The following is a 27702-nucleotide window of genomic DNA, read 5'->3' as shown; positions in this document are numbered from 1 at the left end:
TCAGAAGCCATCATTTTGTTTAGGTTTTCCCTTTAACAAAATTAAAAACTGTTTCTCTGTAAAATATCTGTAATGTTTACAACTAGCACGAAGAAGAAGTCATGTACATACAGTAAGGGTTTATAAAAGGGAGAGAAACTACTTTCTCATGTGTGTTTCTTTATGAAAATGTCTGCCAGAACTTTACTTTTGTGTACATTGTTTTTTTTATATAACTACCCCCATCTGTACTGTTATGATCCCCTCTGTTTCTGCCAATACAAATATAAATGTAAATGTTTTGTACAACTTCATGGTTTGTATATGAGAAATGCATTGTAACTGCATAATTTAAAAACCTTAACAGTGTAAAACACGAGAAAAGCAAATGTCTTTTTTTTGTTTTTCGGTCATTTATAAAAACAAAAATAAATTAAACTGTGATGGAATATGATTTTACAGTCTCCAGTTTTGTGCATTAACGTCCTGCCACTGTGTATATTCAGGGTCCATCGGTAAATTGGATTCCTGACTCAGCCGTCTGTCTCCGTTAACACCGTCTTATATTTAACTGCAGACAAGTCCTGTGGAAATCAGCCTTACAGCTCACGTTGTATTTCGGCTCTCATCTACTTCCACTGCAAACAGTCCCGCAGTAAGCTGAGTCACGGACAGTGTTTTGGATGCCAGTTCTTCCTCTGGTCCGAATGGGTTTTCCCATCCTGGGGGATTTAATCGCTCACCTGAAAACATAAACACCTCTCAATGACCACGTTCAGTCCCCTTTAACTGTGTCACTAGATGTTTAACCTTGCGCTTAAATTACTCTGGTTCAAACTCTAAACTCCCAAGTGAAGACCAGTGGTAGTCCTGACTTTGAGAAATGTTATTTCTAAATTCCTCTTCGATCATTAGCTAGAAGTACAAGAACACGCTCACCTATTTGCGCCTCTTGTTGCCTTTGATTTTCTGGATCTCCTTGGAGCTGAGGATCAGCATGCCGTTCTTGAAGCGGCCCACCTGACCCGAGAGGGCCGAGCCAGAGCCAGAGCCAGAGCCAGAGGACACCTTTCTCTTCTTGTCCCTGGTGGAGATGGCAGCACAGGCAAACACAGGTTTCAACCACTGAGATGCGACAAGACAGCCTGTATAAATATCTGTTAATTACATTTTTGTTAGGCTTATTGAAAACACTAGTGCTGTGTTTTCTATCCATATTTTATGATTCATTTATGCGGATGCATTCTGTGCCAAGGAACGACTTAGATAAAGATAATAATGTAAAATACTTAAAAAATACAGACTCAAAGACACTTGCAATGTGAAAAGGAAATGTTTGCTGGCTTGATGGTTTCAGCCTGTGTCTTTCAAGATGAATGTTTTAATTCTCTTTACACCACCCTACTGCCCTGTGATCTTTACGTATCAAATCATAGGGGAGAATGTTTGCAGGTATATTCAGAAATGTCTCTCTCACCCACCTTTGATTACTCTGCTTCTTTTTTTTCTTCAGGTCCTACAGAGCAATGACACGGAATAAGAAGGAGAATAGGCATAATAGCATTCTTTTTTTTTCCAATTACCATTGGGTTTATTTTAATCAATTTCAAAATGTGTTAATGATTTAATGGAAATGTACCACCCTTTTAATTTAAAATAAATGTACTTATGTTTTAAGTCAAGCTAGAGCAGTTTGGTTTGGATTCAACCTGAGCGTGACTGGTGCAAGTCTTACCGGCTGAACCTCCTCCTTTGCTTTCTGCTTCTTCTCTTTGATCTGCTGCTGCAGCATCTTGTAGTTGACGTAGTCCTTCTTAGGAGGCTGTTTTAGATGCAATACGTAAGTTGTGAATTGGTCACTTGGCTATTAAAAAGGTTTTGATGCTATTTAAATATGTACAGCACTTTTACTAAAAAAAGAACGTTTTCCTTACTCTGGCTCCTAGCATGACAGCTCTGTCCTGTTCAAAAACACGCTGCTGCTCCTTCCTATAGCCTGTGATCCCAAACCGATGGACCTCAAGACGAGCCTGAAGCGAACACAAATACAGTATGAATGCAAACGCATCACAGAGATAAAGTGGGCTAAATGTAAGGTAATTAATTACAGAGTCACAAAATATGTTTTACATAGCGAGGCAGTGACCAAATGAAGCAATGAGAAGAATCAATTCACACATCGCAATACTGAACGTTCAAATTTATCATGTAAAATAAAACATTTAAATCTACAGTAAATTGTGATAAAACTGTCACCTTTTCCAAATTGAGTTCTTCTAGCGGGTCGCTTTCCTTGGTCTCTGTTGTCTTCTGAAGGGCCTTGAAGTGAGGACATCACATAACCCGAGGCAACAAAGACAAGAAGAGAGGGAACGTGAATGGATGGTGACAAGAAGCACATAAACAGAGAGGGTTGACTAGAGGTCACATAGCAACATGGAAGGGGTTAGGTTTTAAAATGTCAAAGTTGAAAAACATTTAGCATTTGCACAAACAGATTACTTGTTGTAAAATTAACTGTGATACAATTGCTTGCTTAAAAAAAAAATACGTAAAATAACTCAGTTCATTACATGCCATTTAGCTGACGCTTTTATCCAAAGCGACTTACAATTCTTACATATCAGAGGTCACACACCTCTGGAGCAACTAGGAGTTAAGCGTCTTGCTCAGGGACACATTGGTTGATGTATCGCAGTGGGAATCATACCCGGGTCTACTGCACCAAAGGCATGTGACAGATCCACTGCGCCATCACCACCACCCAGATTAGTTCATGTTGCAAGAGGATGTTGTTACATCTCTTGCAAAAGAAAAGTCACTTCACTCCTTCCACTATCTACTCTTTCTTTGGCCAGAATGCAATATATATATATTTTGTGCAATAACAAACATAACTTCCCTTTTTGCGGTTTATCAAGTCTGCAAATACATCACCAGATCTGACGAGCGACACACAATGTAAAATGCAGTGCAAACGGCCGAGTATAGATGGCAACACGTTTCTTTTTATTCAGTTAATTTTTCAGTAGAGGTGGATGAAAACACATGATCTCTGCAAAACAACAATCTGTTATTTTTATAATCTTTCAATTGTTTGTTATTTTTCAACATTTCCTGGTTCCAGCTTCTCAAATGTCAAGATTTTATTTATGTTATTCCTTCAGCAGCAGACTGCTGCACCCTCAGTGCTACCGCAGGTCCTCCATTCCAGCAGCAATCATACTCTTTAATGCAACATCATAATGTAGCACTGCTAGCTGTTTCTGCAATATGAGCCATCTCTGGACAATATTCTCCACTACGTTACTCATCTGTATATCTGTATATATATACACTGTCTGTTTATTTAAGGGTGTTTTTTTCTCCTATGTCTACTTAATGTGTATATGTGTTATTCTGACGTGTGTACATTGTTTTTCTTTTTTCTTTTGAGCTGCTGTAACACAGGAATTTCCCCGGTGTGGGATTAATAAAGTCTATCTTATCTTATATGATGATATTTGGTATTTATGACACTACACTTTAATCTTTGGTCAATTTGGTCAAATAAAACAAGCTATAACAATACATCACCTTGGGCTATGAGAAATTATAACGGCATTTTTCACTATTATCTGACAATTTATAGATCAGACGATTAGTTGATTCATTGATAAAATAACGGCACACTAATTGATAATGAATATAACCATTAGTTGTAGCCCTATATATGAGCATACCATATAATGATGTTTTTAACAAACACAGGGTATGGGAATCAGACACTGCCTAAATCTTTACAGTAAACCTGAATATAACAATTTGTAATGTGTCCATAATTTATGATTATGGATGCACATTTTTCAATATGCTACTCTTAGTTCTTTACCATTAATGGGCCAGAGAATGCAGTTAATGCCCCGGAGAACAGCTCATATTGTTAACTGAATTAAAGGATTTGGCCTTCATGTCATTAATCTAAGCTGAACTTTTATAAATGATGTACACAGAGTGAGTTAAAGTAGCGTAGACTTACAGGCATTTTGTCAGGGGCTGGCATCTGCTTGGTTTTCGGTTTCTTTCTCGGGTCCTGAAATGTCACGACCTCCACCTGGCTCACTGGCCGGATGGTTGGACCTGAAGAAGACATGATACATTAAACCAATAAGAAAAGGAGGAGTGGAGAAATAAGTGGTGGAAGATGAGGGAGGCTAGAGGAGGGGAGAGTTTGAAAGCTTTTTTATTTTATTTTTTATTGACAGCTATGCACATGCGTATATGCTAAGTCATTAATTATAGATCAGTTTAACCCTTGTGTTGTCCTTCAGGTCCCAGTGACCCGAAGGACAACACAAGGGTTATGTACTTCTGTTTACTTTGTTGAGAATTGCTCTCTAAACCCTGTCTCTTGTAAAGTAAGTAAGTGAAGTTTATTTCTAGAGCACATTTAAACAGTTTAAGCTGACCAAAATGCTGTACAAACAAGAACCTTAAACCTTTCTACCACCGATGTGTTGCCCTTTTGATGTATACCCTCTTGTTTTACCTCTTATGAGTTTCTCCTAATGTCAGCAATTGGGTGCTAAAAGTAGCATTTTAAAAGCATCAATATTACACATTATCTGGAGACCTTTGGATTGATTGTGTGTGTGTGTGTGTGTGTGTGTGTGTGTGTGTGTGGGGGGGGGTATATGTATCACATGTGAGTGTGTTGCTATACTTCCCACCTGTTTCCCCAGTCTTTGGTTGTTGCGGCTGGTGTTCAGTGCCAACATAACTTGTTCTGTTGTCTTCAGTGTCACTGCAGATATCCTTGACTGTAGAGAACTGTTCTTCTTCCTCCTCCTCCGGCCTTTTTCGTTTTTTCTTCTTCTGAGACTTGAGCTTTTTTGATGCTGGTCCATCATCTGCACCATCAGTCAACAACATGAGCAGGAGTCAAACATCTAATTCTAGTTCTTGCAACTTTTTCCTTTTGCAAACAAGATTAACTTGCTCTTACCATCCTTTCCTCTCAACATGAGGAACTAGCTGAATATGATATACCACCATTTGTTTCTGTAATTACACATTCATTTGATACATACATACATATACATATAGCTACACATGCACACATACATATAGCTACACATGCACACATACATATATACAGTCTAAGCAATACAAGTACATGTCATTGATTGGTTACCATGGATGCGTTATAAACGACCCATACTGGGGACAACCAGCTAAAGCTGGACGTTAGCAATGGGGTTAGCTAACATTAGCGTCAGTTCTATAGTTTTAGCTGAGTTAACGCACAATAATTAACAGATACATTACATTAACAGATACATTATTCTTGTTTTAAAACAGTTACATCGTGCCAGCGGAGCCACAGTAAAACACCAGCCTTTAAAGTATGCTAGTAAAGCTAACGAAACTAGCGAACAGCACTTACCAAACTCGTAAAGTTTATCCAAAACGTGCTCAAGAAACAGACAATCTTCGTCTTCTTTTGCGTTCATTTTAAGCTAACTGTACAAGCAGAATAAAAGCAAAACAGTTGCTAACTTATCGGGACTCAACGATAACAGCCGGATGACAACAAACTGTAAAAGCACGTGGGACAACCAGGTTGGTTCCGACTCCTTTCCGGCTGCCGTAGTTGCGGAAATGCCACGGATATGCCAGTTTACGTTATCTTAATACGTCCAAGGTTTAGGTTTACACGCCCATGTAAAGTTCTACAAGTGCTGTTATCAACCACAAGTATTGCATCAAGAGGCAGGAACCGTACAAACATCTCTGAACGTACAACTTCACTGGATGCAGCGTCTAACTGTGTGTAAAGGGTGACAAAGTATGGCAGTCAACGCTCTTTATTCGGTATGTATGCTTTGCTTTGCCTGCCAGGGAGCTAAGCTAACGTAGCTAACTCTCTGCTGTAACTCAGTGAACACTATTTGACATTTCATTCAAAAAAATTCATCCAAACAGGCTGTTCTGTCTTGTTGTTGTTGTTACAGAAACATGCAATTTAAAATGTAATTAGGCAGTGTAGTGATTTACTTTGCGACATTTTTCAATAAGTTACTACAAAAGGCTGAGCAATCGCCACTTTACGTTGGTACTTTATATGCATGTTACCTGCATGCCAGTTTTTTTTGTTATGTAACTAAGGCTATACTACAGTATTCAGTGTTTTTGTATTTGTGGTTCGTTGTCCAAGGTTGTGTACACATACAAGGAAGTTGACTCCAGTCTTAAATAGCTCTAAATGTACTTACACACAAGTTCCAGGAATGAATGCAGGACTTTTACTCGTGTTTTTACACTGTGGTATTGCTACTTTACTTTTTATGGCCCTATGTAAATACCACATAAATGGTCTGTGGTTGCAGAGAGTGTTGCCTTACAGTGTACACACCATAGATTTGTCTGTACATCAGTTAGACTTTTTGTTGGTAGTCAAATCTCATCTAATAGTATCACAGAAGGAAAACCAGGGCTTTGCACTCTCTTTCCCCCAATATTATTATTATTTTTAATTATTTTTAGATTAGATTTAACTTGATTGTCATTGCAAAGATTAAAGGCACGGAGACAAAAAAAAAATACAGTTTACATAATAAGCTAATAAAACAGTGACTATAGGCTATATAGAATAAATATAATATGCTACAACACAGTATGAACAGAATGAACATGCACAGCAGGCAGTGCAGGTAAGTGTATAAGTAAATAATATATGCAGAATAAATAGCTGGAGGTATGATGTTAATACAGTATAGCCTCTTTCCAGTCAACAGTCAACTTTCTAAACAGTTCTACTAACTACTCTCCGCCAAAACCATTTTTTCCATTTGCCTTCGCACTGGCCAAGTGGCCATAGGGACTGATAGGAGGGGTAAGGGAGTGACGCAAGCACGGCAACGGTCTTTATAGCGTCTTTATAGGATCCTCATAACGGAGTTTGGCGGCGTTTAAAGACTAGGCTGGAGTACTTAACAGAGAAACACAGAAGACGAAGGCTCCAGTGTAATATGATCCTAATTAATGTGACGGAAAGGGGTAGAAGAGCAGAGCGCAACAGGCAAACGAAACGACGGGTAAACGACTAGCATTAAACATTAGCTGGTTGAGTGCGTGATGTTTGTCTTATGAGTTAGCATACGTAGGCAAATTGCAACAGACAGTGAAGAATATGTACCGTTTGTATTTCAGACCGTTTGCTAGGTCACTAAGGCTTCCTATGTGGAAATGGGAAAAGGAAAAAGACCCTGCCCTGAAGTAGGAGCTGAAAGAGTTCCAGGAACTGCGGTCAGAGGAACTTAATAATCCCCAAATTGTTCCAGTCGGAACATGAGGAAAAAAAGGGTTCTAGGAACGTTATGTTCTATGAGCTGCAAAAATCCCTCCTGTCGGAAAGAGGCAGGCTTCTGTTATGAATACTGCTTGATACTGTGAATTTGTCAACAAAAAAGTATATTGAGAACTTTATGGTTACAATAATAAACAATGGAGACATACAGATTTATATGTCTGATTCTAATGTATTATGATGTTTTTGTTTTTTAATAGCATAGAGACCCTATGCTGAAGAAGAGAGATGACTTTGAGGACATTTTGGAGGAGAGGAGGAACTCCAGCGACCTGAAATACGCCCTCAGATGTTACACTCCAGTTCTTTACAAAGGTGTGACGCCCTGTACATCCAGCATGCTGAAGAGCATGGTGCTTCAGTCTGATCAGCTACATTACGTCATCAACCAGGTAAATAAAAGACTGTCTGACAGAAGGTTGTCACTCGGGTTATACAGTGCCTGATGGTTCTGGTCTCACGATTACGCTCAAATGTTGGCAGGTTAGTTAAGAGAAGTACCTTTTTGTGCAGTTTTTCAGTCTTTATTCCGTTTTTTTTGTTGTAATTGATAGACTCAGAGACTTGACTGCTTCTTCCAGCCATGAGGATTTTTGTATCGACAAATACATCGGACCAGAGCTGCAACGATTAATCGATTAGTTGATCGACAGAAGAAATCGGCAGCTATTTTGCGCAAAAATATCAGAAAACTAGTTGATTTCAGCTTCTCAAATGTGAAGAATTCGTTTTTTTTTTCTCTGTTTGATTTAAATGTGAATTGAATATCTTTTAAGTTTTGTACTGTTGGTCAGACAAACTCCACCCAAACCGTAATTTCTTTTATAATCTTCTGACATTTTATAGATAAAATGATTTATTTATGAATACGTTATAGTCTGCAGATTAATCAATAATGAAAATAATCGTTAGTTGCAGTAGACAAGAGTTAGGAAAAGCAGCTTTGTGTAAACTACAGTTCTTTGTTATTCTTATGTAGACGATTATTTTATCATCTTACAGAGAAACAATTTCCAACCGTTGTATAAATGGTAGGTTTAATTATAAAACCATATTTCAAGTTGATACACAGATGCACATTTTTTATAACTAATTACAACTTATTTTTATATTATATTTTTATTGTTTTTACTGGACGGGATATCATTAATTTTTTTAATTGTCAAGGTTTCCAAAGAGACGGGCAAGGCGACTGATGACGTCAAGGAGGAGGCGTCGGCCATCTTGGAGGAGATGGCTCAGTGTCTGCAGCTCAGCACGGTTCGCTTCTTTGCCTTCACGCTCACCAAGGCCTTTAAAACCTTGTTCAGGAGCATCTGCGTCAACGAAGACGGCATCCAGAGGGTGAGAAAGAATACACACTTGACACTTAGAACAGAGTGTGATTGAAAAGTTTAAAAAAAAAAAAACACACCATGAAGATGACTGACACGGGCACACAAATACACACCTTGATCAGTTATTTTCCCTTTTGTTGTTAGCTCCAACAGGCCATTCAGGAGCACCCGGTAGTCCTGTTACCCAGTCACCGTAGTTACATGGACTTCCTGCTGATGTCATACATCCTGTACACCTACGACGTGGCTCTGCCTGTCATTGCTGCCGGCATGGGTAAGCAACGAAAAGAGCAAGAGTGTATACATTGTGTTTCAAGCGCAATGTTCAGCATTTGTTGACACTGTCAGAGATGCTATTTATTTGAAGCTGTAACATATGTATTGTTGTTGTAAACTGCAGTATGTTTAAAGGTATTTTTTTAATGTTTTGTTTAATCAAATATATGATATGAATATGATAAATCCTCCTCAATATAATGCAGTCCAAAACTATCATGATTTGTATATAAACCTACAGTTTGTTTTTCCCTACAGACTTTATGGGGATGAAATTTGTTGGAGAGATGCTGCGGATGTCTGGAGCGTTCTTCATTCGAAGGTCTTTTGGTGGGGACAAGCTGTACTGGGCTCTCTTCTCAGAGTACGTCAAGACCATGCTCAAGGTAAGGACAACTTTCTTATATCCAAATTCTTTTTGTCGTTAGGGAGTGACCCTTTTTTTGTAGTAAGGTAGGGAAGTAGTGACATTTTGTGTGGGGCTATTTAAGTCACAAGAAAGCCCTGTTCTTTAATTAGTTCACACTTTATTATTGTTGGTTGATTTTTAATGATTTTTTTTTTTTTTGTACTTTTTTTTTCTTCTTCACTTCAGAATGGATTTGCACCAGTTGAATTTTTCCTAGAGGGGACCAGAAGCCGAACGTCTAAGTCTTTGACTCCAAAGTTGGGTAAGTTACAAGAAAAACCAAATATAAACTCTCTGAGCTTCACGTGGAAAAAAATAAATTCTAAATCCCCCTGTCAAACATCTGCAGTCAGATGTTTGATGAGACCACAATCTGATCCTTTGTTTTATGTGTATAACATATATGTGACACAAAAAAGTGAACATGTACATTAAAGTGTAGCTCTCGCCAAAATGCAACCTAGGGTCTTTTTGTGATTGTACCCGAGTCAAACCAGGGGCTCTACACCTTAACTACACCGCTGCGCAATGGATATACTAAATCTGTGGCTACTTGTTTTTATATCGACTCGTTTTGACTGCCGAGGTGGTAGCAGCCAGAAACAACAAGAGCTACAGTGAGTTGTTCAAAACCGGGTACATTCACAAAAAGACCCTAGGTTGCATTTTGGTGAGAGTTACACTTTAAGGGAATCCCAGCATTATTCAGGGTTCGTATGGCTGCTTGAAATCCTTGAAAATGCTTGAATTTTGATGTTGTTTTTTCAAGGTTTGAAAAGGGCTTGAAGTTTGGATAAAATGCTTGAAATTGTAACTGTATTTCTTTCACAACAAATACCTATCTGACTGAATAGTTGGTTTATTAAATTGAAAAATAAAATGTTGGAGAGCCTAACATTAAAGCTGCTTGCTTGTGCATTTGTGACTGCAATCTGCCGCCACGCCAAGACCCGCCCTAGGAAGCAGCTCGATTGGTTGGGGTAAGGCATTTCAACCCTGAGTGGTTGAGGTTAGGATAGCCGATTGGTCAAGGGATAGGACCTGGACAAATGGAGTTATGTTACCTTGCGTAAGCATCATGGACACTGTACACTATACAAGCCAATAAATGCTATTGATGGGTGGATCTTGTCGTGGCCATAGTGGGATTCGTAATATTGGCAGGCCGTCGTTTCAATGAATGTTGGCTGGAAGATGAAAATTACAAATTATGGATTAAACTGGGACAAACCCTACAAACCAAAACAAAGTCTGCAAAAAAGACGTGCAGCTTTTCACAATGGGCAAGTCTGCGCTCTCGAGTCACATGAAGTAAGTTTCAAGTAAGCCATCTGAAGTAGCCTGCTGTACACGTTAGCGCCAGTTAGCGCCTATTTGTTTACGCTAGTAACTTCTAGCTAGGAATTTGCAGGCTAAGTGACTGAGAGTACTTGGTGTGATAATGTAATGGTTAGTATTGCCGTAGTATGTCCGTCATGGCACATTCATTTGTGGAATATGCAATGAACATAGCCAAAGTTACATCACAATAACTGTAACATTACTACCCGCAAATTAAAACCTGCAAACGTTAGTCGGGTGCATATCAACAATCGTTGATTGCTGAACAGAAATCGTGTCAGATGGAGTGTCATACAAGTAGCCTACTGTAGGTTGAGGATGGCCTTATGCAATATTTACACTGCAAAAAAACACCAATATGGTTTGGAAATATTAACCCTGTCATAATTGAAAACCGCAGTGTTATTGTTGGAGTTGTAATGCAATATCATATAAATGTAAAAGCACAGGATAATTGATAACTGTCATAGTTTCTGTGAAAATGGTTGATGAGCATTTAGGTGATAGTAGTTTTGTAGTGTTGAAATTTAAAAAAAAAAAAAAAAAAAAAAAAAAAAAAAAAAAAAAGACTTTAGTTCTAAAAAGTCAATTCCAGTGACTCAATCAGAATCATTTTTAACACACTCAAGTTTATATGTTACCATGTTTTGATTTTGTAGTGTTGACATTTAAAAACAAGTCAATTCCAGTGATTCAATCAGAATCATTCTTAATACACTCTTCAGCCTGAACACGTACTGTTCATTTGTGTGTTTGAGTACTCTCTAGTCTATTGTTAGAAATCGTTGGAAATTTGTCATTGTCACTTTGACAACAACCTACAACCTGACGACAACAACATACCAATGGAGTTCGTCGAAGGAAGCAGAGGCATCTACAGACCCATCAGGGTGTTGTTCGACACGCCCATATATGAGCGCGCTTTGCAGCTCTGCTGGCATATGAAGTCCTACAAGACCAATATTGCATTGGTGATTGAACTTTTGAGGCTTCAGCGGGATAGTAGTATCCCATCTAAGGTGACTGTTGAAGATATGACAGACCTGCTGGTAGAGCAAAGCAAAGCTACAGTGAGAGTGCAGCTCTGGGAGTTTGAATTGGAGGACTTTGATGAGGAAGATGCCAAGCCTCTTCTCATGCTGGTTTGGGAGGTAATCAACAGCATGAAAATGAGAGACATTGAGTTTGAAGCCAGAAGGCTACTTAAGTCGCCAGAAGACATCCCTCTTTGTTTTCAACATCCAAAGCTTGTTAATTTGGCTCAGGAGTACGGCAGGAGCCTGACACAGCAGCTGCATTCGGCCCCCAGCTCCAAACTGCTTGGCCCAAGAGATGTGGTGATGGAGGTGCTTCCAAAAGTCTTGCAGGGCTTCTGGTTACCTCCTCCAAGCACCTTCCTCAACATGCCCTCCCAGCAGCTCAGTGAAATGGCTGTTGGTATCACAAAGTTTGTTTTGGACCGGGTCTCCACTGCTTTGTCCACTGTGCACCATCGGGTCAACTTCTCCCGGTCCATCAGAGACAGCATGGTCCTGTCTATCCAGGAAACTATTAGGCAGATGTACCCTCAAGACGTCCTGTGGAGAGGGCTTAACTGCTTTGCAGCAGAGGTGCTGAACACTATTGTTGATGCTGCAGTGAAAAAGGTCTTTGTGCTGTTTCAGCCTCAGACTGATACTCATGTGCCTGCAAATTCAAGCTCCAAAAACAATTGCACCCAGCACACCCAGGCTGGAGATTTGAATGAGGAGCCTGGTCTGGAGGAAGATGGTGAACCAATCCAAGATCCAGAATCTTCTGTTTTGTCTTCTTCGTCCACTCCTCTGACTCCCAATGCTACATTACAATTATCGGCATCAGGATCATTTCATAGCATCAGCAGTGCTGCAGCGCACTAGTCAATACATACATTTCCCCACCACTAATGCCGAAATAACACGCATCAAGCTGTTACCTCATAAGCAAGCAGATAAACTTTGTTATTGCTAAATCTTTGTTTTGACTGACTTGGTGGCTGATCCATGCTAGAAAGAGAGAAGGAGGCCCATTCAATTGCGCTTTTAAATGCGCACAATTTACGGTGTAGTGGGCAGAAAAAGGCGCTGATTACCCGATGAACTGCAGGTTTGGTAAATCCGACATAAGCTTATGTATCACAAAAAATCATAACATTTATTTTTATGTAAGGATATACAAACAGCCAGCAATAATAACAGACGTAAGAAAGGAGCTCTTTGAAGTGCAGAGAAATTATTAAGGTGACAAAGTTTTTACTACATCCACAAAGAATAAACAAAAGAATGCATCAGAACAATCAAAGTACAATACTCATGAGTTACTAAGAAACTTTCTAATTATAAATGTATATTTTAATGATTGAGGGTAAGGTACTTAAGGTATTGTCTTTGATTGGGGACATTTTAAGTAAAATCATAGAAAAAGTGTTTTTTCAACAACTCAACCTTTTCTTATCGCTAAACAACAGTTTTGATGCCTTACAGTCAGGTTTTCGACCACACCACAGCACTGAGATGGCTCTTGTTAAAGTCTTTAATGACATCCACTTAAACACAGATAGTGGCAAAATTTCAGTGTTACTATTACTTGATCTCAGTGCTGCATTTGATACGGTAGACCAGGGGTCGGCAACCTTAGGCACGCGTGCCACCATGGGCACGCAGGATCTTAACCAATGGCACGCTGGCAATATGTGTGCAAGAGAGTTATTGATGCATTGAAATCATGGTTGAAATGCTGAAGCACTCTCATCCGCATGCCAAATTACAAATTTCACAGTTGTGTGACCTGTTATTTACGGTAGTTTGATTGACTATATATAATATCTCTGACTGGGAACAATACAAAGAGGATTACCAACGGCCGCTGGGGCAGATGAACTAACGCTAGTCTTGTTACTGTAAGTAGGCTACATTAAAACCTTTCGCGAGTTAAAAGCCAATACTTATCAATGCACTCACCTGTGTAGACCGGCATCAACATGTAGAAAGCGATATTTCAATCTGCTCTGTCTGCTCAGTACACTCTTGTCCGCTGCACTGTTTTACGCAAACACAGCTCTACTCTGCAAATAGCAAATTTTTACAAAACAAGCTAAAACATAAGCTGTAGGTTTGTAGTCTGTTTATCTTAGTTTGCAGGGAATCTTGAAATTTGGACAAATTCTTATAAACTTAAGCTGGCTGAAGAACCATCCTCTCCACTGGAGAGGTAAATATGGACGCATTATAAGACCAACACAAATACATGTGGCTACTTAATATGCACGTGAATGACGCAGTCGTTATGTTTGTGTTTTTCATTCTTGATAATGATGCTGGTTGTGTTATTATTATTTTGCCACAGCATTGTTTCATTGAAAATGAGGCATACAGGACCTGCTTATCAGTCCATTCATCATTAAAGCTGGGCTTTTCCACAACTTTTTGCTTCAGGCTCTTTGACAGTGATATTTTTGTCAGCCCATTTTCCATCAGGATGCTGCATACTAAAACCATGTTTCCATAATCATAATAATAATATACAATAATAATAATAATAATAATAATTACAAGGTCCTGATTATAAGAAATAAATGTTATCAAATGTTGCTATGGAATAAAATTACAGATTCCCTGGATATTACATTTTGATGTGATGTCCTAATTAATTAAACTAATTAACAAGAAATTTTGAAAAGGGCACTTCATGTCAAAAAAGTTGCTGACCCCTGCGGTAGACCATGACATATTGCTTGACCGTTTGGAAAACTGGGTTGGTCTTTCTGGCTCAGTACTAAAGTGGTTTGAATCCTAGTAATTAATTATACATCTGAGCATACAAATATGACGTGCGGAGTTCCCCAAGGCTCAGTTCTGGGGCCTCTTCTGTTCAACATCTACATGCGTCCACTGGCTCAGATTATGGAAAACATCAAAATAAGTTACCATAGTTATGTGGATGACACACAAATTTACATAACCTTATCGCCAGGGAACTATAGCCCAATACAACAATTAAATATGTGCATTGAACAGATTAATGATTGGATGTGCCAGAACTTTCTTAAATTAAATGAAGAAAAAACGGAGGTGGTTGTTTTTGGAGCAAAAGAGGAACAATTGAAAGTCAGCGCTCAGCTTTAAACGACAATGTTTAAAACAACAGACAAAGCCAGAAATCTTGGTGTAGTCATGGACTCAGACCTGAATTTTAAAAGCCACATTAACATAATTAAAAAATCAGCCTATTATCACCTTAAAAATATTTTAAGGGTTAAAGGACTTATGTCTCAGCAGGATCTGGAAAAACTTGTCCATGCTTTTATCTTCAGTAGACCTGACTACTGTAACGGTGTCTTTACAGGTCTCCCTAAAAAATCAATCAGACAGCTGCAGCTGATTCAGAACGCTGCTGCTCGAGTCCTCACTAAAACCAAGAAAGTGGATCACATCACTCCAGTACTGAAGTCTCTACACTGGCTTCCAGTTCCTCAAAGAATTGATTTCAAAATACTTTTACTGGTTTATAAATCACTAAACGGTTTAAGGCCAAAATACATTTCTGATCTGCTACTACACTATGACCCACCCAGACCTCTCAGGTCGTCTGGGACAGGTCTGCTACACTATGACCCACCCAGACCTCTCAGGTGGTCTGGGACAGGTCTACTTGTTGTCCCCAGAGTCAGAACTAAAAAGGGGGAAGCAGCGTTCAGTTTTTATGCTCCACATATTCGGAACAAACTCCCAGAAACCTGTAGGTCGGCTGCAACTCTCATTTCTTTTAAATCTAAGCTAAAGACCTATCTTTTTGATGTTGCTTTTCTTTAAATAATCTATTTTATTAACTTTAATTTCTTATACTGCACTGTAACTTTTATTCTTATACTGCACTATCAATTTTTTTCTTGTCTTTTAATGTTTTTAATTTGTTTATTCATGGATTTGAATTGTTTTTAATTGTCTTCTAACTGCTCTTTAATGTTTTATGTAAAGCACTTTGAATTGCCCTGTTGCTGAAATGTGCTATACAAATAAAGCTGCCTTGCCTTGCCTTGCCTTGCCTAGTCCTATTAAATGTGCAAAGTTGACCAAACGTGAGATAAAACTGCACTTCAAATGTTGGCTAATAATAAATATAATTAATGGGTTATAGGATAGTACTGGTGAGGTACTCCAATTTGACACTACTGAATGATAGACATTTACATTTCATTAATGTGATTTCCCCCAAAAACTTTACTCACTCTAAACACTAAATACATTTTAGATAATAAGCTAAATGTATTACTATGAGAATTGTAATACACTATGATCCGTGAAAAAAAATGTCAGTGAGTGACCAGTAATAATTAAGTATTAAAATGCTTGACCTTAAGTCACTATAAAATGCTTTTTAATGTGTCATGATTATTGTTATAAAACATTATGGATATTTACGAGTGCTTACAACTATATTTATACAGTGCTTCAAGCGCATTATGCATTATAAGTATGTTTTTATAATGCATTATAGACATGGGCGTCGTAGAAATTGTTACCGATATGGTATATATTTTATAAAATCTGGGTCCATCAAGTATTTCTCATTTTTCTGTGATAAATCTGTTGTTCTAAAGCAATGTTGACAGTTTAAAAAAAAAACAGTATATGTCGCGGTTATAAGGACTAATATTTATAATCTGATTAATCCGATGAATCAGATTATAAATACGTGCGTGCATGTGTGGTTTGCATGACAAGGTTTTCTGTTCTATGGTCGACAGGTGCTAAATAATAAAAGCACCAAAAACAAGTGAGAGAGAGAAAAAATGCAAGACAGAAAGTACACAAATGGAAGAGGAGAGGCAAGAATAGAAGAGTGATGGAGGAAGAGAAGAAAAACGTGGGAGAAGGAAACACAGGAAGGAAGAGGGCAAGACTTATGAAGAGAAAGTGCAGCTTGTTCAACTCTGAAACTAAACATCACTTCCTCCTCCTGAATGTCCTTCCTTTGTTTAGGTTATCTCTCCTTCACTCTTCATACCTCCTCCCTGCTACTGTTGGAGATCACTGCCAAGCATTGGAGCTCTTCTGATTATGGAAGAGAGCGCAGGTTTGGAGACAGGGAGGGAAAAGCAGCGCTGTAGGGCATGACTGATAGTTTGTTGGTATTGTGTGTCTTGTGTATGAATAAAAACCAAGGCCTGTAAAATATTTCTGTTCAAGTCCTATGTCTTCATATTAGGGCTGGGCGATATGGACCAAAAGTCATATCCCGATATATTTTGGCTGAATATCGACATACGATATATATCCCGATATTTTTTTCCGCAAAGTGAGAGCAGTTCAGTCAAAGTCAAAGCCAAATATGGCATGTCACAAGTAGTTTCATAGAAACCGGCTATTTCAGTGAACAGTTGCAAAATCAAATGAATAAATAATAAACAGGTTTCTTCACCTTGTTCATGATTAAATGCTCAGCTGTTCAAATAACAATATGATGTAAACATAAATACTGTATAACAACAGGAGTACCTTTTTTTTAATCAAAGCACCATAAGGTGCACATTTAAATAAAAAAAATATCTTAAATAAAAAGCCTATAAAATAAAAGAGGCCAATCCAAAAGGAGTCAGCAGCTTTCTTGGAGCAAGGATCAAATTTGAACTATATTGATATATGCGATATGGTCTAATTCCATATCTCATTTAAAAATATATTGATATATTTTTTTATATCGATATGTCACCCAGCCCTACGTTGACTTTAAGACATCAGCAAATATTATATGTATGTCATTGGTAGGGCTGCGTGATATGGAGAAAATCACGATATTCTTGACCAAATACCTCGATATCGATATTGAAGCGATATTCTAGGGTTGACAATTGGTGCTTTAACAAAATATCTTCACACTTAGATTTTTGATAAATAATCATCAGTAATGTGGATATAATGACTAAGTGGGTAAAGGCAAATAATTAACAGCTAGAACAGTCTGATAAGTTCAGAAAATGACATCACTTTACTGTAATGCAGCCTTTAAAACCAGGAAAAGACACACTGTCATATCACGATATTACGATATCCAAAATCTAAGACGATATCTAGTCTCATCTCACGATATCGATATAATATCGATATATCGCCCAGCCCTACTTCATATTTTAGCCCTTGAAATTACTTCAGTTTTACAGCCTGAAAATCACATTATCTGGGAAGCAATATTTGGACATTTATTCATAGGCAGCCCAAACTTTGTAGGGTGGAAGACAAACACGTCAATATTACTGAACCATTACAAGTTTGTACGGCATGTCCTAGATTTGGAAAAAAAGTGTGAAAAGACTGAAATTAAGGGTAGCATAAACTTTGAGCAAAATCTAAGAGGGTGCACCAACTGTTTTCCTGGATTTTGACCCAGAAAGAGCCAGCTGCATGTCATTTGGCTCAGACCCCCCCACTCAGTGCTCCTCTCCATAGCTGTCTTGCTGTATGTTACGTTAGGAACCATGAAGAGAAGGTAATAATTCAGGGTTAGTGAAGTGAACCTGTCGAGTGATTTTGTTTGGGGTAATTGTTTTTACATTGACTCAGGCAGGTTAGATAGCAAGCAAAGTCTACATTTTGAAAAATAAAACTTGTTTCGCTTAAATATCTGATCCTTCTGCTCTTACAAACACACAATTTTGGCTGTTTATAGCATTATGTCTTTTAATGTGACAAAAATACTACGGTGGTGTAAGTTGCTGGAAAAAGCTTTAAAATGGACCTTGAAAGTGCTTGAAAAGTGCTTGAATTTGACATTGGAAAAGGTGTATAAAGCCTGATTATTATTAATTAGCAAAGTCAAAATATCAAAGTGTATTTTCAACACAGTTCTCCAAATATTCAAATTTTTCAGTGGTGCAACTAATGCAAGCCATTTTATTCAATAGGCCGTAACCTTTCTGTCCTCTTCCAGGGTTGTTGAATATAGTCATGGATCCGTTCCTTAAAGGGGAGGTGTTTGACGTTAATGTGGTCCCAGTCAGCATCAGCTATGAGAGGGTCTTGGAGGAGACGCTTTATGCCAGAGAGCTGCTGGGTATTCCCAAACCCAAAGAATCCACTTCAGTGAGTCATTTACACATCTGACTTGTCTATAAACGATGAATGGAAACATATAAACTATTTATGGTTATGCAAAACCTGTATAGGTCATATTTCGCAGCCTAACAAAATCCTGTACACATATTCTGCCATGTCACAACGTCTGCTTCTCTTGTTTATCTCTCCTTTTGTAGGGTCTGTTCAAAGCCAGAAAGATCCTCAGTGAAGACTTCGGCAGTATCCATGTGTACTTTGGTCAACCTGTGTCTGTCAGAAGTTTAGCCCAGGGCAAAGTTAACCGCTGCCAGTTCAACCTGGTACCAAGGTACGATAGATCAACATTAACTTCTGTGTGTGGTCTAAAACACATTTTATGTTTCGCATTGTCCGTCTGTCTATGTGCCTGCCTTAATGTTCATGTTTAAAAAAAAAAATCTACAATTGGCACAACTGACAGTAAACCTGCTCCTTATTCTAGTCGGACTGGATATCTAAAAATGTGTTACTATCAAAACTATATATTTTAATATATTTGCGCTTCCACCTTGATTTAATGCTGTTTTACTGTAAATCCAGACCTGTGTTCTTTTTAAAGATGCAGTTGAAAATAAAAATAAAAACCATGGATTAACTTTTAGGTTTAATTTCCAGACACATACCCAGGAGGCCCGGCGAGGACATCGCCAGCTTTGTGAATGACTCGGCCTACAGGCTGGTGCGGGCCCAGGAGGAGAACATGGTCCTGAAGCCGTGGGTCCTCGTGGCCTCCCTGCTGCTCCAGCACCACCACCAAAACCAGGCGGCGGGGCAGAAACGGGGGATAGCACTGGGCGAGCTGACTGCACAAGCTGTGTGGCTCAGGGACCTTTCCCGGCAGTACGGAGCCTTCCTCCACTGGCCCGGTACAGTATTAACCCAGTGTGTTCACAGTCCTACTGCTGGCTCTGTGTGTGCGCTCACGTGGGTTATTCCGATTTCTTTCTTCTCTACTACAGACCACATTCCTCCATCAGAGGTAGTTTCCTCTAGTCTTACCCTGCATCGGGGTCTAGTGAGGGTTTGTGAGGAAAAAGTCCAGCTGGCAGTGGAACAAGGTTTGTATTTTTTTGTTTGTGTTTCTTGCTTTGATTTCTGTATTTTATTTATGCTTGTCATTTTTATTCCATGTAACATCAGGGCAAGTCTACAAAGTAAATTTATGGAATACATTTAAGGGATCTAGCTGTCACTTGCACAGTCCAGTCCAGTACATACGTACAAAGCCAATTTCCTGTGATCATAGACTGAAAATGTAAGTACAGTGTGCTTTAAAAAAGAAACTATTTTGTGCTTGGTAAAAGTCAAAAAAGCTTTTTAAAATAGATGCTTTCTGACTTTTTGAAATACAAATCTATGATTTAAGTTTATTTGCTAAATGGTCTTTATTTATACTTTTTTTATACTTTAACACTGTTGCATGTCTAACAGCCTAACGTCATGTCTAATTCAGTCAGGAAAGCGACTCAGTCATTGTGGTTGACAGGCCAGCAATTTTCATTTATAAATTTGCATCAAAACTTTTATATCAGGCCGCTTTAAAAAAAAAAAAATGTTTACAGTATGTTTATACTCTTAAACAACCTAGTTACAGACAATACATAAAGTACCTTACACAAACTCACATCAAAAGTATATATAACAGAGGCAAAGATGGGAAAAAAAAGAAATTGGGCAAGCACAACATTATCCTAGCCTTTGTGAAATACTTTCTGCCCACTTTAAAATGGCTATTTCATGTAAATGTCTTTATTCAGAGACACTCAGAGAAAGACAAGACAACAGTTAATGGTTTATAACACACTATGATGTAGTTGGAAGCAGATATAATGACATATCTAAGTTTTTATTAATGGAAGTACTGTGTTGTCATTCATTATCTGTTTATACAATTATGGTTCCCACATAAGGAGTTATAGTAGTTGACAAATGCATGAATAAACACTACATGTCAGCTTACAACTCCATCATAATGTGTTATATACCATTTATCTTCTCATCTATCTTCCATTATCTGACTTTAAACGTTGTCATTTAAGCAGCAGGACCAGCGGGGCCAGGGCCTCACAGCTCCGTCGCTCCAGAAGAGGAGCTCTTGAGCCAGGCAGTCATCATACTCTCCTGCGCCTCCTACAGGAACCAGGCGCTGCACGTCTTTGTCCGCCCGGCTCTGCTGGCCTTAGCCATTCACACCGCCTCCTCCAACCAGAAACGTAAGACTGACGCACACACACACACACACACACACACACACACACACACACACACACACACACACACACACACACACACACACACACACAGTGTCACATGGAAAAACTGTAGAAATTCCACAACCTCCAAGAGATTTTCGTGCCTTTCAAGGACTTTTCTATGTGCGCTTACTTACACTTTTTTTACACTTAAAAAGACACCTATCATATAGGCGTTAAAATGCATGTTGGCTGGTTCTCCTGCATGAATGTGTTTTCCAGAGGAGGTCTTCAACAGTTTCAGCTTCTTAAGAAACATGTTCTCCAATGAGTTCATCCTCTGTCCTGGAGCTACAGTGCAGGTGAGAAACAACATTTACACACTTTGTGCTTGAAAACTGGCTAAATGAAGAGAATAAATGATTGTATGGCTTCATATTTCACCCATGTTTGTGTGTCCTGTAGGACTTTGAGGAGGCCTGTTACCTGCTGGTGAAGACCGGAGCGTTGCAGTTTACCCAGCAGGAGGTTCAGGTAACTGAAAGAGGACACCGGACACTGGCCTTCCTCTCCAGTATGTTGGATCCCTTCTTACAAGGATACCAGGTGAAGGAAACGCACACAGCACAGCTTTGTAATGGTCGATATGAAGAAAATCAAATATCACGATATTCTTGACCAAATACATCGATATCGATATTGTTGGGTTGACAATTGGTGCATTCACAAAATATTTTTCAAAATGAGATTTAGATAAATAATCATCAATAATGTGGTAAACCTATTCAAGTGAAATTATAGAGAAAAAAACTAATCACAATGATTAAATTGAGTATGTGCTTGTAGTTCAATCAGTTTAGACAATGTAATTGTATATCACAATATCTCGATATATGATTTCATCACGATATGATTCCATTGAAAGACGATAAATTATCATATTAAATTATTGCCCAGCCCTAGGTTGTCATGTTTTGTCTACAGAAGGGTGGTTGTGTACATTATAGCATCCGAAGAAGCAGAGACCGTCTGCGCATTGGATTAAAGCCCCTGAACTTTATTAGATTTGAATATGCAACTTTTTTATTAGTTTTAACATTTTACCAGGCCTGACAAAGACATGAAATGTCTGAAATGAAATGTTGTAATGTCATGTTTTGTTACAGCCCATTTGCTGTTTCTAATTTGCATCTAATATTGATAGTTTATTTGTTGTACTGTTGTAGAACTGCAGATGTCCTCTAGAGGGTGATGTTAACCCATAATCTGTGTGTGTGTGTGTGTGTGTGTGTGTGTGTGTGTGTGTGTGTGTGTGTGTGTGTGTGTGTGTGTGTGTGTGTGTGTGTGTGTGTGTGTATCGTATTCTCTCTCAGGTGGTGTGCCGGTTCTTATGTGAAGAGGCCACTGAGACTCTGATAGAAAAACAGTTTATTCCCGCAGTCCGGAAGTTCATCAAAAAACATCTTCTAGCAGGTTTCTACCTTTTTCATTTGTCACATTATTTCTGCCAGTGTGTGTGTTTTTTTTTTTACCTCAGCCTTTTACAAAATGCACTAATTGTGTGTGTGTGTGTGTGTGTGTGTGTGTGTTATCCAGGTAGACTAAGATACATGGAGGTGTTGTCATCTGACCTCCAGAAGAACTCTCTGGCAGCTTTGCTAAGACTTGGAGCTGTAAGGAAAATTAAAGGGTAAGTTTGCTTTGATCATCCTTGGGTCCCTGCTTGATTGGATTGGCTGAAACAACAGCCAAGCTAAAAACACAACTCGTTAATGGCAGTTATGGGGCATGTCAATGAGGTAAAACATCCTCTGGAAACTACCAGAACACATAGGTATCTATATCATCATACCTACTTCACACACCGTGTTTGTGATTTTTGTGATTTTATCTGATCATAGTGGTACTTTTCAGCATATCATGATGGTTATCATCACTGCACTTTGGGAAGCTAAATTGTAAATTGTTTTTCCCCGCTCCTTAATGACACTGAGTGAGAGAGAGAGAGAGAAAGACAGAGAGAGACAGAGAGAGACAGAGAGAGACAGAGAGGGAGAGAGAATGTATCTCTTATTAGAATGATATACATGCCCACAACACAAACTAGAAACATCTTTGGCCCTGAACAGACGATGCACTGTGGCTACATAACCACAGGGACTGATACAGGGACTGATAGGAACCTGAGAAAGACATTGACAATGTTTAGACTAAGTGACCAGACTCTGGCCGACACAGACAGGACCGGCTGTGCTGTCACTGTGATGAGCGAGCTGTAGAGACATAATTAGACTTTCTAACAAAATGTCAAAACTACGTAAATATTAAGGGAGGAATTCTCCGAAGTCTGACAGAAAGGTGGGGGGGGAGAATTACCTTTTTATTCTGGGAGAAAAGAAAGAAAGTGCAGTGTTGGCTGCTAAATATGTCACTTCCTGCCACAACAAAAGAAACAACCAGGACATATAAACATAGACATTTTTTAGTTGTACATGTACTTTTTCTATTGACCACTGTTAAGGAAAAACTCAGTAGCAGCTTTCTTCAGGATACATGAAGGTTCGGGAGACTTTGACGTCTTACACACAAGCATTTATTGATCTCGATCGATGAGATAAAGGAAGATGGTACAGTTTAACCATGGTGTGCTATTCTGGAGTGTCCTCCCCAACTCTGAGGTCCTGAGTAGGGCTTCACAACAAATCGCAATTTTATTGAAATCGCAATATGGACTCGTGCAATATTCCAATCTCAGGGGGGCGCAATATTTGTTAACGGCAAAATATGCGTCAAACCATTCAGAATTAAGTATTGTGGCGCTGCAGAGACATCCTGGGCCTACAAATCGTACATACTAAATCGTACAGACCTACAGACTAAAGAAAAAAAAATCTTTGTTTGGTACAGATTCTTGCAAAAATCACACTATGACTATAATACATTTTTATTTGTGTTTCAATGAAAATGATGAAAATTATGAGATCAAAAATCATTCCCTCCAATATCATGAATCATACCGCAATCGCCAAATCAGTCAAAAATAATCGCAATTTGACATTTTCCTCATATCGTGCAGCCCTATTCCTGAGCCTTTTCCTGCTGCTTATATCCCTAGCCCCAGCTATCAAGTATGTGATATCTCAAGATACCGATGGCGCCAAAGAACAGATGGTCACCTTGAGCATAGTTATAGGTACATAAGAAACCATGTCACAGTGTTACACTGCTTACGCTGACCTCCAAAAGGAGATTGTCCTGAAACAAACATTCCCTTATCATGCGGCTGTCTACATAGGCTCCCTGATTGAGACAGGGAGGCGAGGACAGAACAGGTTTGGATGACCGAGACCCAATGAATCCTCTCGTCCCCTGTCCTGTGACCGATGGTGACCTGATGTCTAAGCTTTCCCTTTAGTCTCATCACACCGCTACATGGTGTTTCTGGAAATTCCACCACAACCACCACCATCTCCTTTTTGTGTTCTGTTTTATGTTATTTACAGACTAATCGCTGTCTTGTATTATCCCTACTATTAACATCTCTTCATTTTATTGTAGTATCATTTATAAATGTACTTGTACTGACCATATTCACAGCAGATCTTTATTTAAAGGAGAATTCCGGCCAATTTTTACGTTAATCTTGATCGCTATAGCTACGCGAGTACTTTCGATAGAAAAAACCCCGACCCAAATCAGTGCAGGTAACACGGAGAAGCTGCAGCTACGTACTACAAGCGTCCCCTGAGCTAAAACGGCAGTGCTCGGGGCAAGTTTTAGAGTGCCTTTGTGCCTCTTAACAGACACAATATGCAATTAATATGTCTGTGCCACATGAACAGGGCCCTTACGTGTCAACAAGATGCGTTTTCAACTCAGACATTGTTTAAATTCACCTACCCTGGTCCCTGTCTCGATCCTGCCAGTAGCTAGCTTGCCCTGCTAGCTGATAGCCGTTAGCTGCCGTTTGGTGAGTGTATTCAGACAGGCTTCTGTGATAATCATCCCAAAAACAATCCACGGAGCGGTGGTGGTGTGGCTATGTCCTCCAGAGGACAGGTCATGTCACGTCTTGAAGTGTATTCCCCCCTAAAAAAAACAATAGTGCTGTAGTAGCTGTTAGCTGCTAGCTGCCCTCCGGTGAGTGTGTACAGCCAGACAGCTAGCAGCTAACGGCTATCAGCTAGCAGGGCAAGCTAGCTACTGGCAGGATCGAGACAGGGACCAGGGTAGGTGAATTTAAACAATGTCTGAGTTGAAAACGCATCTTGTTGACACGTAAGGGCCCTGTTCATGTGGCACAGACATATTAATTGCATTTTGTGTCTGTTAAGAGGCACAAAGGCACTCTAAAACTTGCCCCGAGCACTGCCGTTTTAGCTCAGGGGACGCTTGTAGTACGTAGCTGCAGCTTCCTCAGTGTTACCTGCACTGATTTGGGTCGGGGGTTTTTCTATCGAAAGTACTCGCGTAGCTATAGCGATCAAGATTAACGTAAAAATTGGCCGGAATTCTCCTTTAATTGTGTTTTCAGTAAATGTTCCTTTTATCTATAGAATGTTAGATATCTTGTGTTTTCCTTACTAACACCTCCATTTTGTTATCCATAGATTAACACATTGCTTTTGTACTAACCTGTAAACTATTTTTAATGTATTAACTAACTTTTTTATGTTAGTTTTATTCATAGACTTTTGTAATCTTGGGTTTTATTTATATAATCCACAGAAAGCACTGATAAAGTTCACTGTAACTTACTTACTTACTTTACTTAGTCCTCTCGGCCCCCTTGGGAGCATAGGGCGTCCACCATGGATCTCCACCTCACTCTCCTCTGTGCTAAGGTCTTACCTTCTTGCCATGAGGTCCCCATCTTGGACAGTTTGTCCAGCGTGGACCGCCTCCAGTTGGATTTAGGTCTCCCTAGCTTCCTCTTGCCTTGGGGATTATAGTCCAGAGCCCGTCTTGCTATGTTGCTCGGATCATTCCGAAGTGTATGACCGATCCATTCCCCACTTTCTGGATTTTAATTTCAATGTGGATTTGCTCCTGGTTCATGCGTCTCTCCACAGGTCTACATCTGATATCTTTTTTGGGCACCAAATCCTCAGTATGTATCTGAGACCGTTGTTTATGAACACTTGTAGTTTATTGATGATCGATTTGGTGGTTTTCCAGGTTTCCCAGCTGGAACTACTTTCTAACAAAGAAATAGTCGCTAAGAACTCCAGCTTTATTTTGTGCTAAAAAAACAACCATTCAATGTTTTTATTTCAGAGTGGAGCAGGAGATGTTAAAGGTTAACAAGGTGATGGTGAACTCTTTGGAAGACACTTTAGGTAAGAAACAAGCTGTCAGTTAAAACGCCCAGCAGGAATAAGCGGTGTTTCTTTCTCCAGAACTTTCAAACAAATCTTTAAATGTGTTTCTGTGTCTAGGAGGAAAACTCCCCACTCCAAAAGCGGCCGTCGCTCGCCTCTAATGCCCCACTCTCAAGTGCCAAACGGGGACTGGGGGGCGGGTCGAAACCTCCTTCCTGATGCGACGACGTCTCCGCTCTTCTCGGTCGGCTCATCCAAAGGCGGTTTGGCCAAAGTGCTTTCTATGAGAGATGGAACAAAACAAAAGACTTGCCATCTGGTGACAGCTCAATTTATTTTCGTTTTCTTTAATTTCACTATCTTCTCCACGTCTCTTTTCAATAAGCCTGTTTTTTCTCTCTCTCTCTCTTTCTCCCTCTCCGATCTTTCTATTAAGAACCTTTTATATATGTTCATAAAGCCAGATGATGAGTAAGGCCTTCAAAGCTCTTTGCCTCATTCTGAAACGCTGACCTTTTGCTATGAGCAGCGTTGTGAAAGCTTCTGAATGTGCCAACTCCACTCAGCATTCAGTAGTGGCCATTCTCCAGTAATGCATTTGATGTGTGTTCTCTAACACTCCGCGTGGCATATCTTTGTGTTACTCTCAGTCTGCTTTTTCACGTCTTTCTATTTATAAGCTGCTAATATTGTTGATTTTTGAGCACTTTAATGAATTTATTCATTGTAGTATTCAATGTGGTGTGGACCCATATCTTAACAATCTTTTAACATACCGTTTTCTCTTTTTTATTTTTTTCATGAAACAAAAGTTACTCAAATTGGTGGATAAGAAGATTTGGGTGGTTACATATTTTAGCTTTTGGTAAAAATTGTGTGCATTTTTTTTTTTTTGCACGGTTTGAACAAAAGAGTTTTATATATTTATTGAACTTGCCACAGACCCTAGGTCTACTTCAAGAAGCGCTTGTACCCGGTGTCATTGTTGGATTTAAAACCACCCTCAGGCCTTTTGCCAACACGCCGAGCGTCATTCGTCTTTGTTTACACAGTGGAGATAATGCTACAAGTCCAATGTTAGTTGCCAATACAATTGCCGTTAGTTATACTGAAGCACTGCCAGCTACACCAAAGGAGCAAGATTTTGGTTCACTGTTGGAGATCATTTACATACTTTCTCATGTTCTCCAGTCTAGAATAGTTAGTGAAGTTGCTTTGTAGTTACTGATTTAAATTTAGAGAATATATTAAAGTGTATCTATAGTTGCAGGGAATTACTTGATGTAATTTTGTTACAAGGGAAAGAAAGAAAAAGCCAAATAAAGGAAAATGGGAGCTGTAACACAGAAACTCAGAGGATTAACAGTCACGCCACGCAAGGAGCTTTAAAG

The 27702-nt window shown here is 39.1% G+C and overlaps 2 protein-coding genes across 3 annotated transcripts; one reads left to right on the top strand and one right to left on the bottom strand.

Annotated features, from left to right (window-relative positions):
• Positions 1 to 370: 370 nt before the first annotated feature.
• On the bottom strand, positions 371 to 5647 carry fsaf1 (40S small subunit processome assembly factor 1). The gene is made up of 9 exons (XM_028605288.1): positions 5405 to 5647; positions 4689 to 4868; positions 3998 to 4098; positions 2236 to 2298; positions 1914 to 2009; positions 1715 to 1801; positions 1461 to 1495; positions 919 to 1063; positions 371 to 722 (listed from the first exon to the last, which is right to left on the bottom strand). Exons 1-8 carry the CDS (start codon positions 5469 to 5471, stop codon positions 919 to 921), a joined length of 774 nt encoding a protein of 257 aa, XP_028461089.1. The 5' UTR covers positions 5472 to 5647; the 3' UTR covers positions 371 to 722.
• On the top strand, positions 5585 to 27702 carry gnpat (glyceronephosphate O-acyltransferase). Of its 2 annotated transcripts, none has more exons than XM_028605287.1 (17): positions 5585 to 5832; positions 7528 to 7719; positions 8495 to 8671; positions 8809 to 8938; positions 9199 to 9326; positions 9536 to 9611; positions 18635 to 18786; positions 18957 to 19087; positions 19414 to 19664; positions 19758 to 19856; positions 20841 to 21011; positions 21273 to 21352; positions 21456 to 21596; positions 22364 to 22463; positions 22587 to 22680; positions 26268 to 26329; positions 26429 to 27702. In XM_028605287.1, the coding sequence occupies exons 1-17, from the start codon at positions 5809 to 5811 to the stop codon at positions 26470 to 26472; spliced, it is 2052 nt and encodes a 683-aa protein (XP_028461088.1). In that variant the 5' UTR covers positions 5585 to 5808; the 3' UTR covers positions 26473 to 27702. The 2 variants fall into 2 exon arrangements, with proteins under 2 accessions (XP_028461088.1, XP_028461087.1); XM_028605286.1 differs by having other exon boundaries at positions 20838 to 21011.

This window comes from Perca flavescens, chromosome 18 (assembly GCF_004354835.1).
Source record: "Perca flavescens isolate YP-PL-M2 chromosome 18, PFLA_1.0, whole genome shotgun sequence".
NCBI lineage: Eukaryota > Metazoa > Chordata > Actinopteri > Perciformes > Percidae > Perca > Perca flavescens.
The sequence above is the reverse complement of the archived record's forward strand: the minus strand, read 5'-3'. Positions and strand labels throughout refer to the sequence as shown.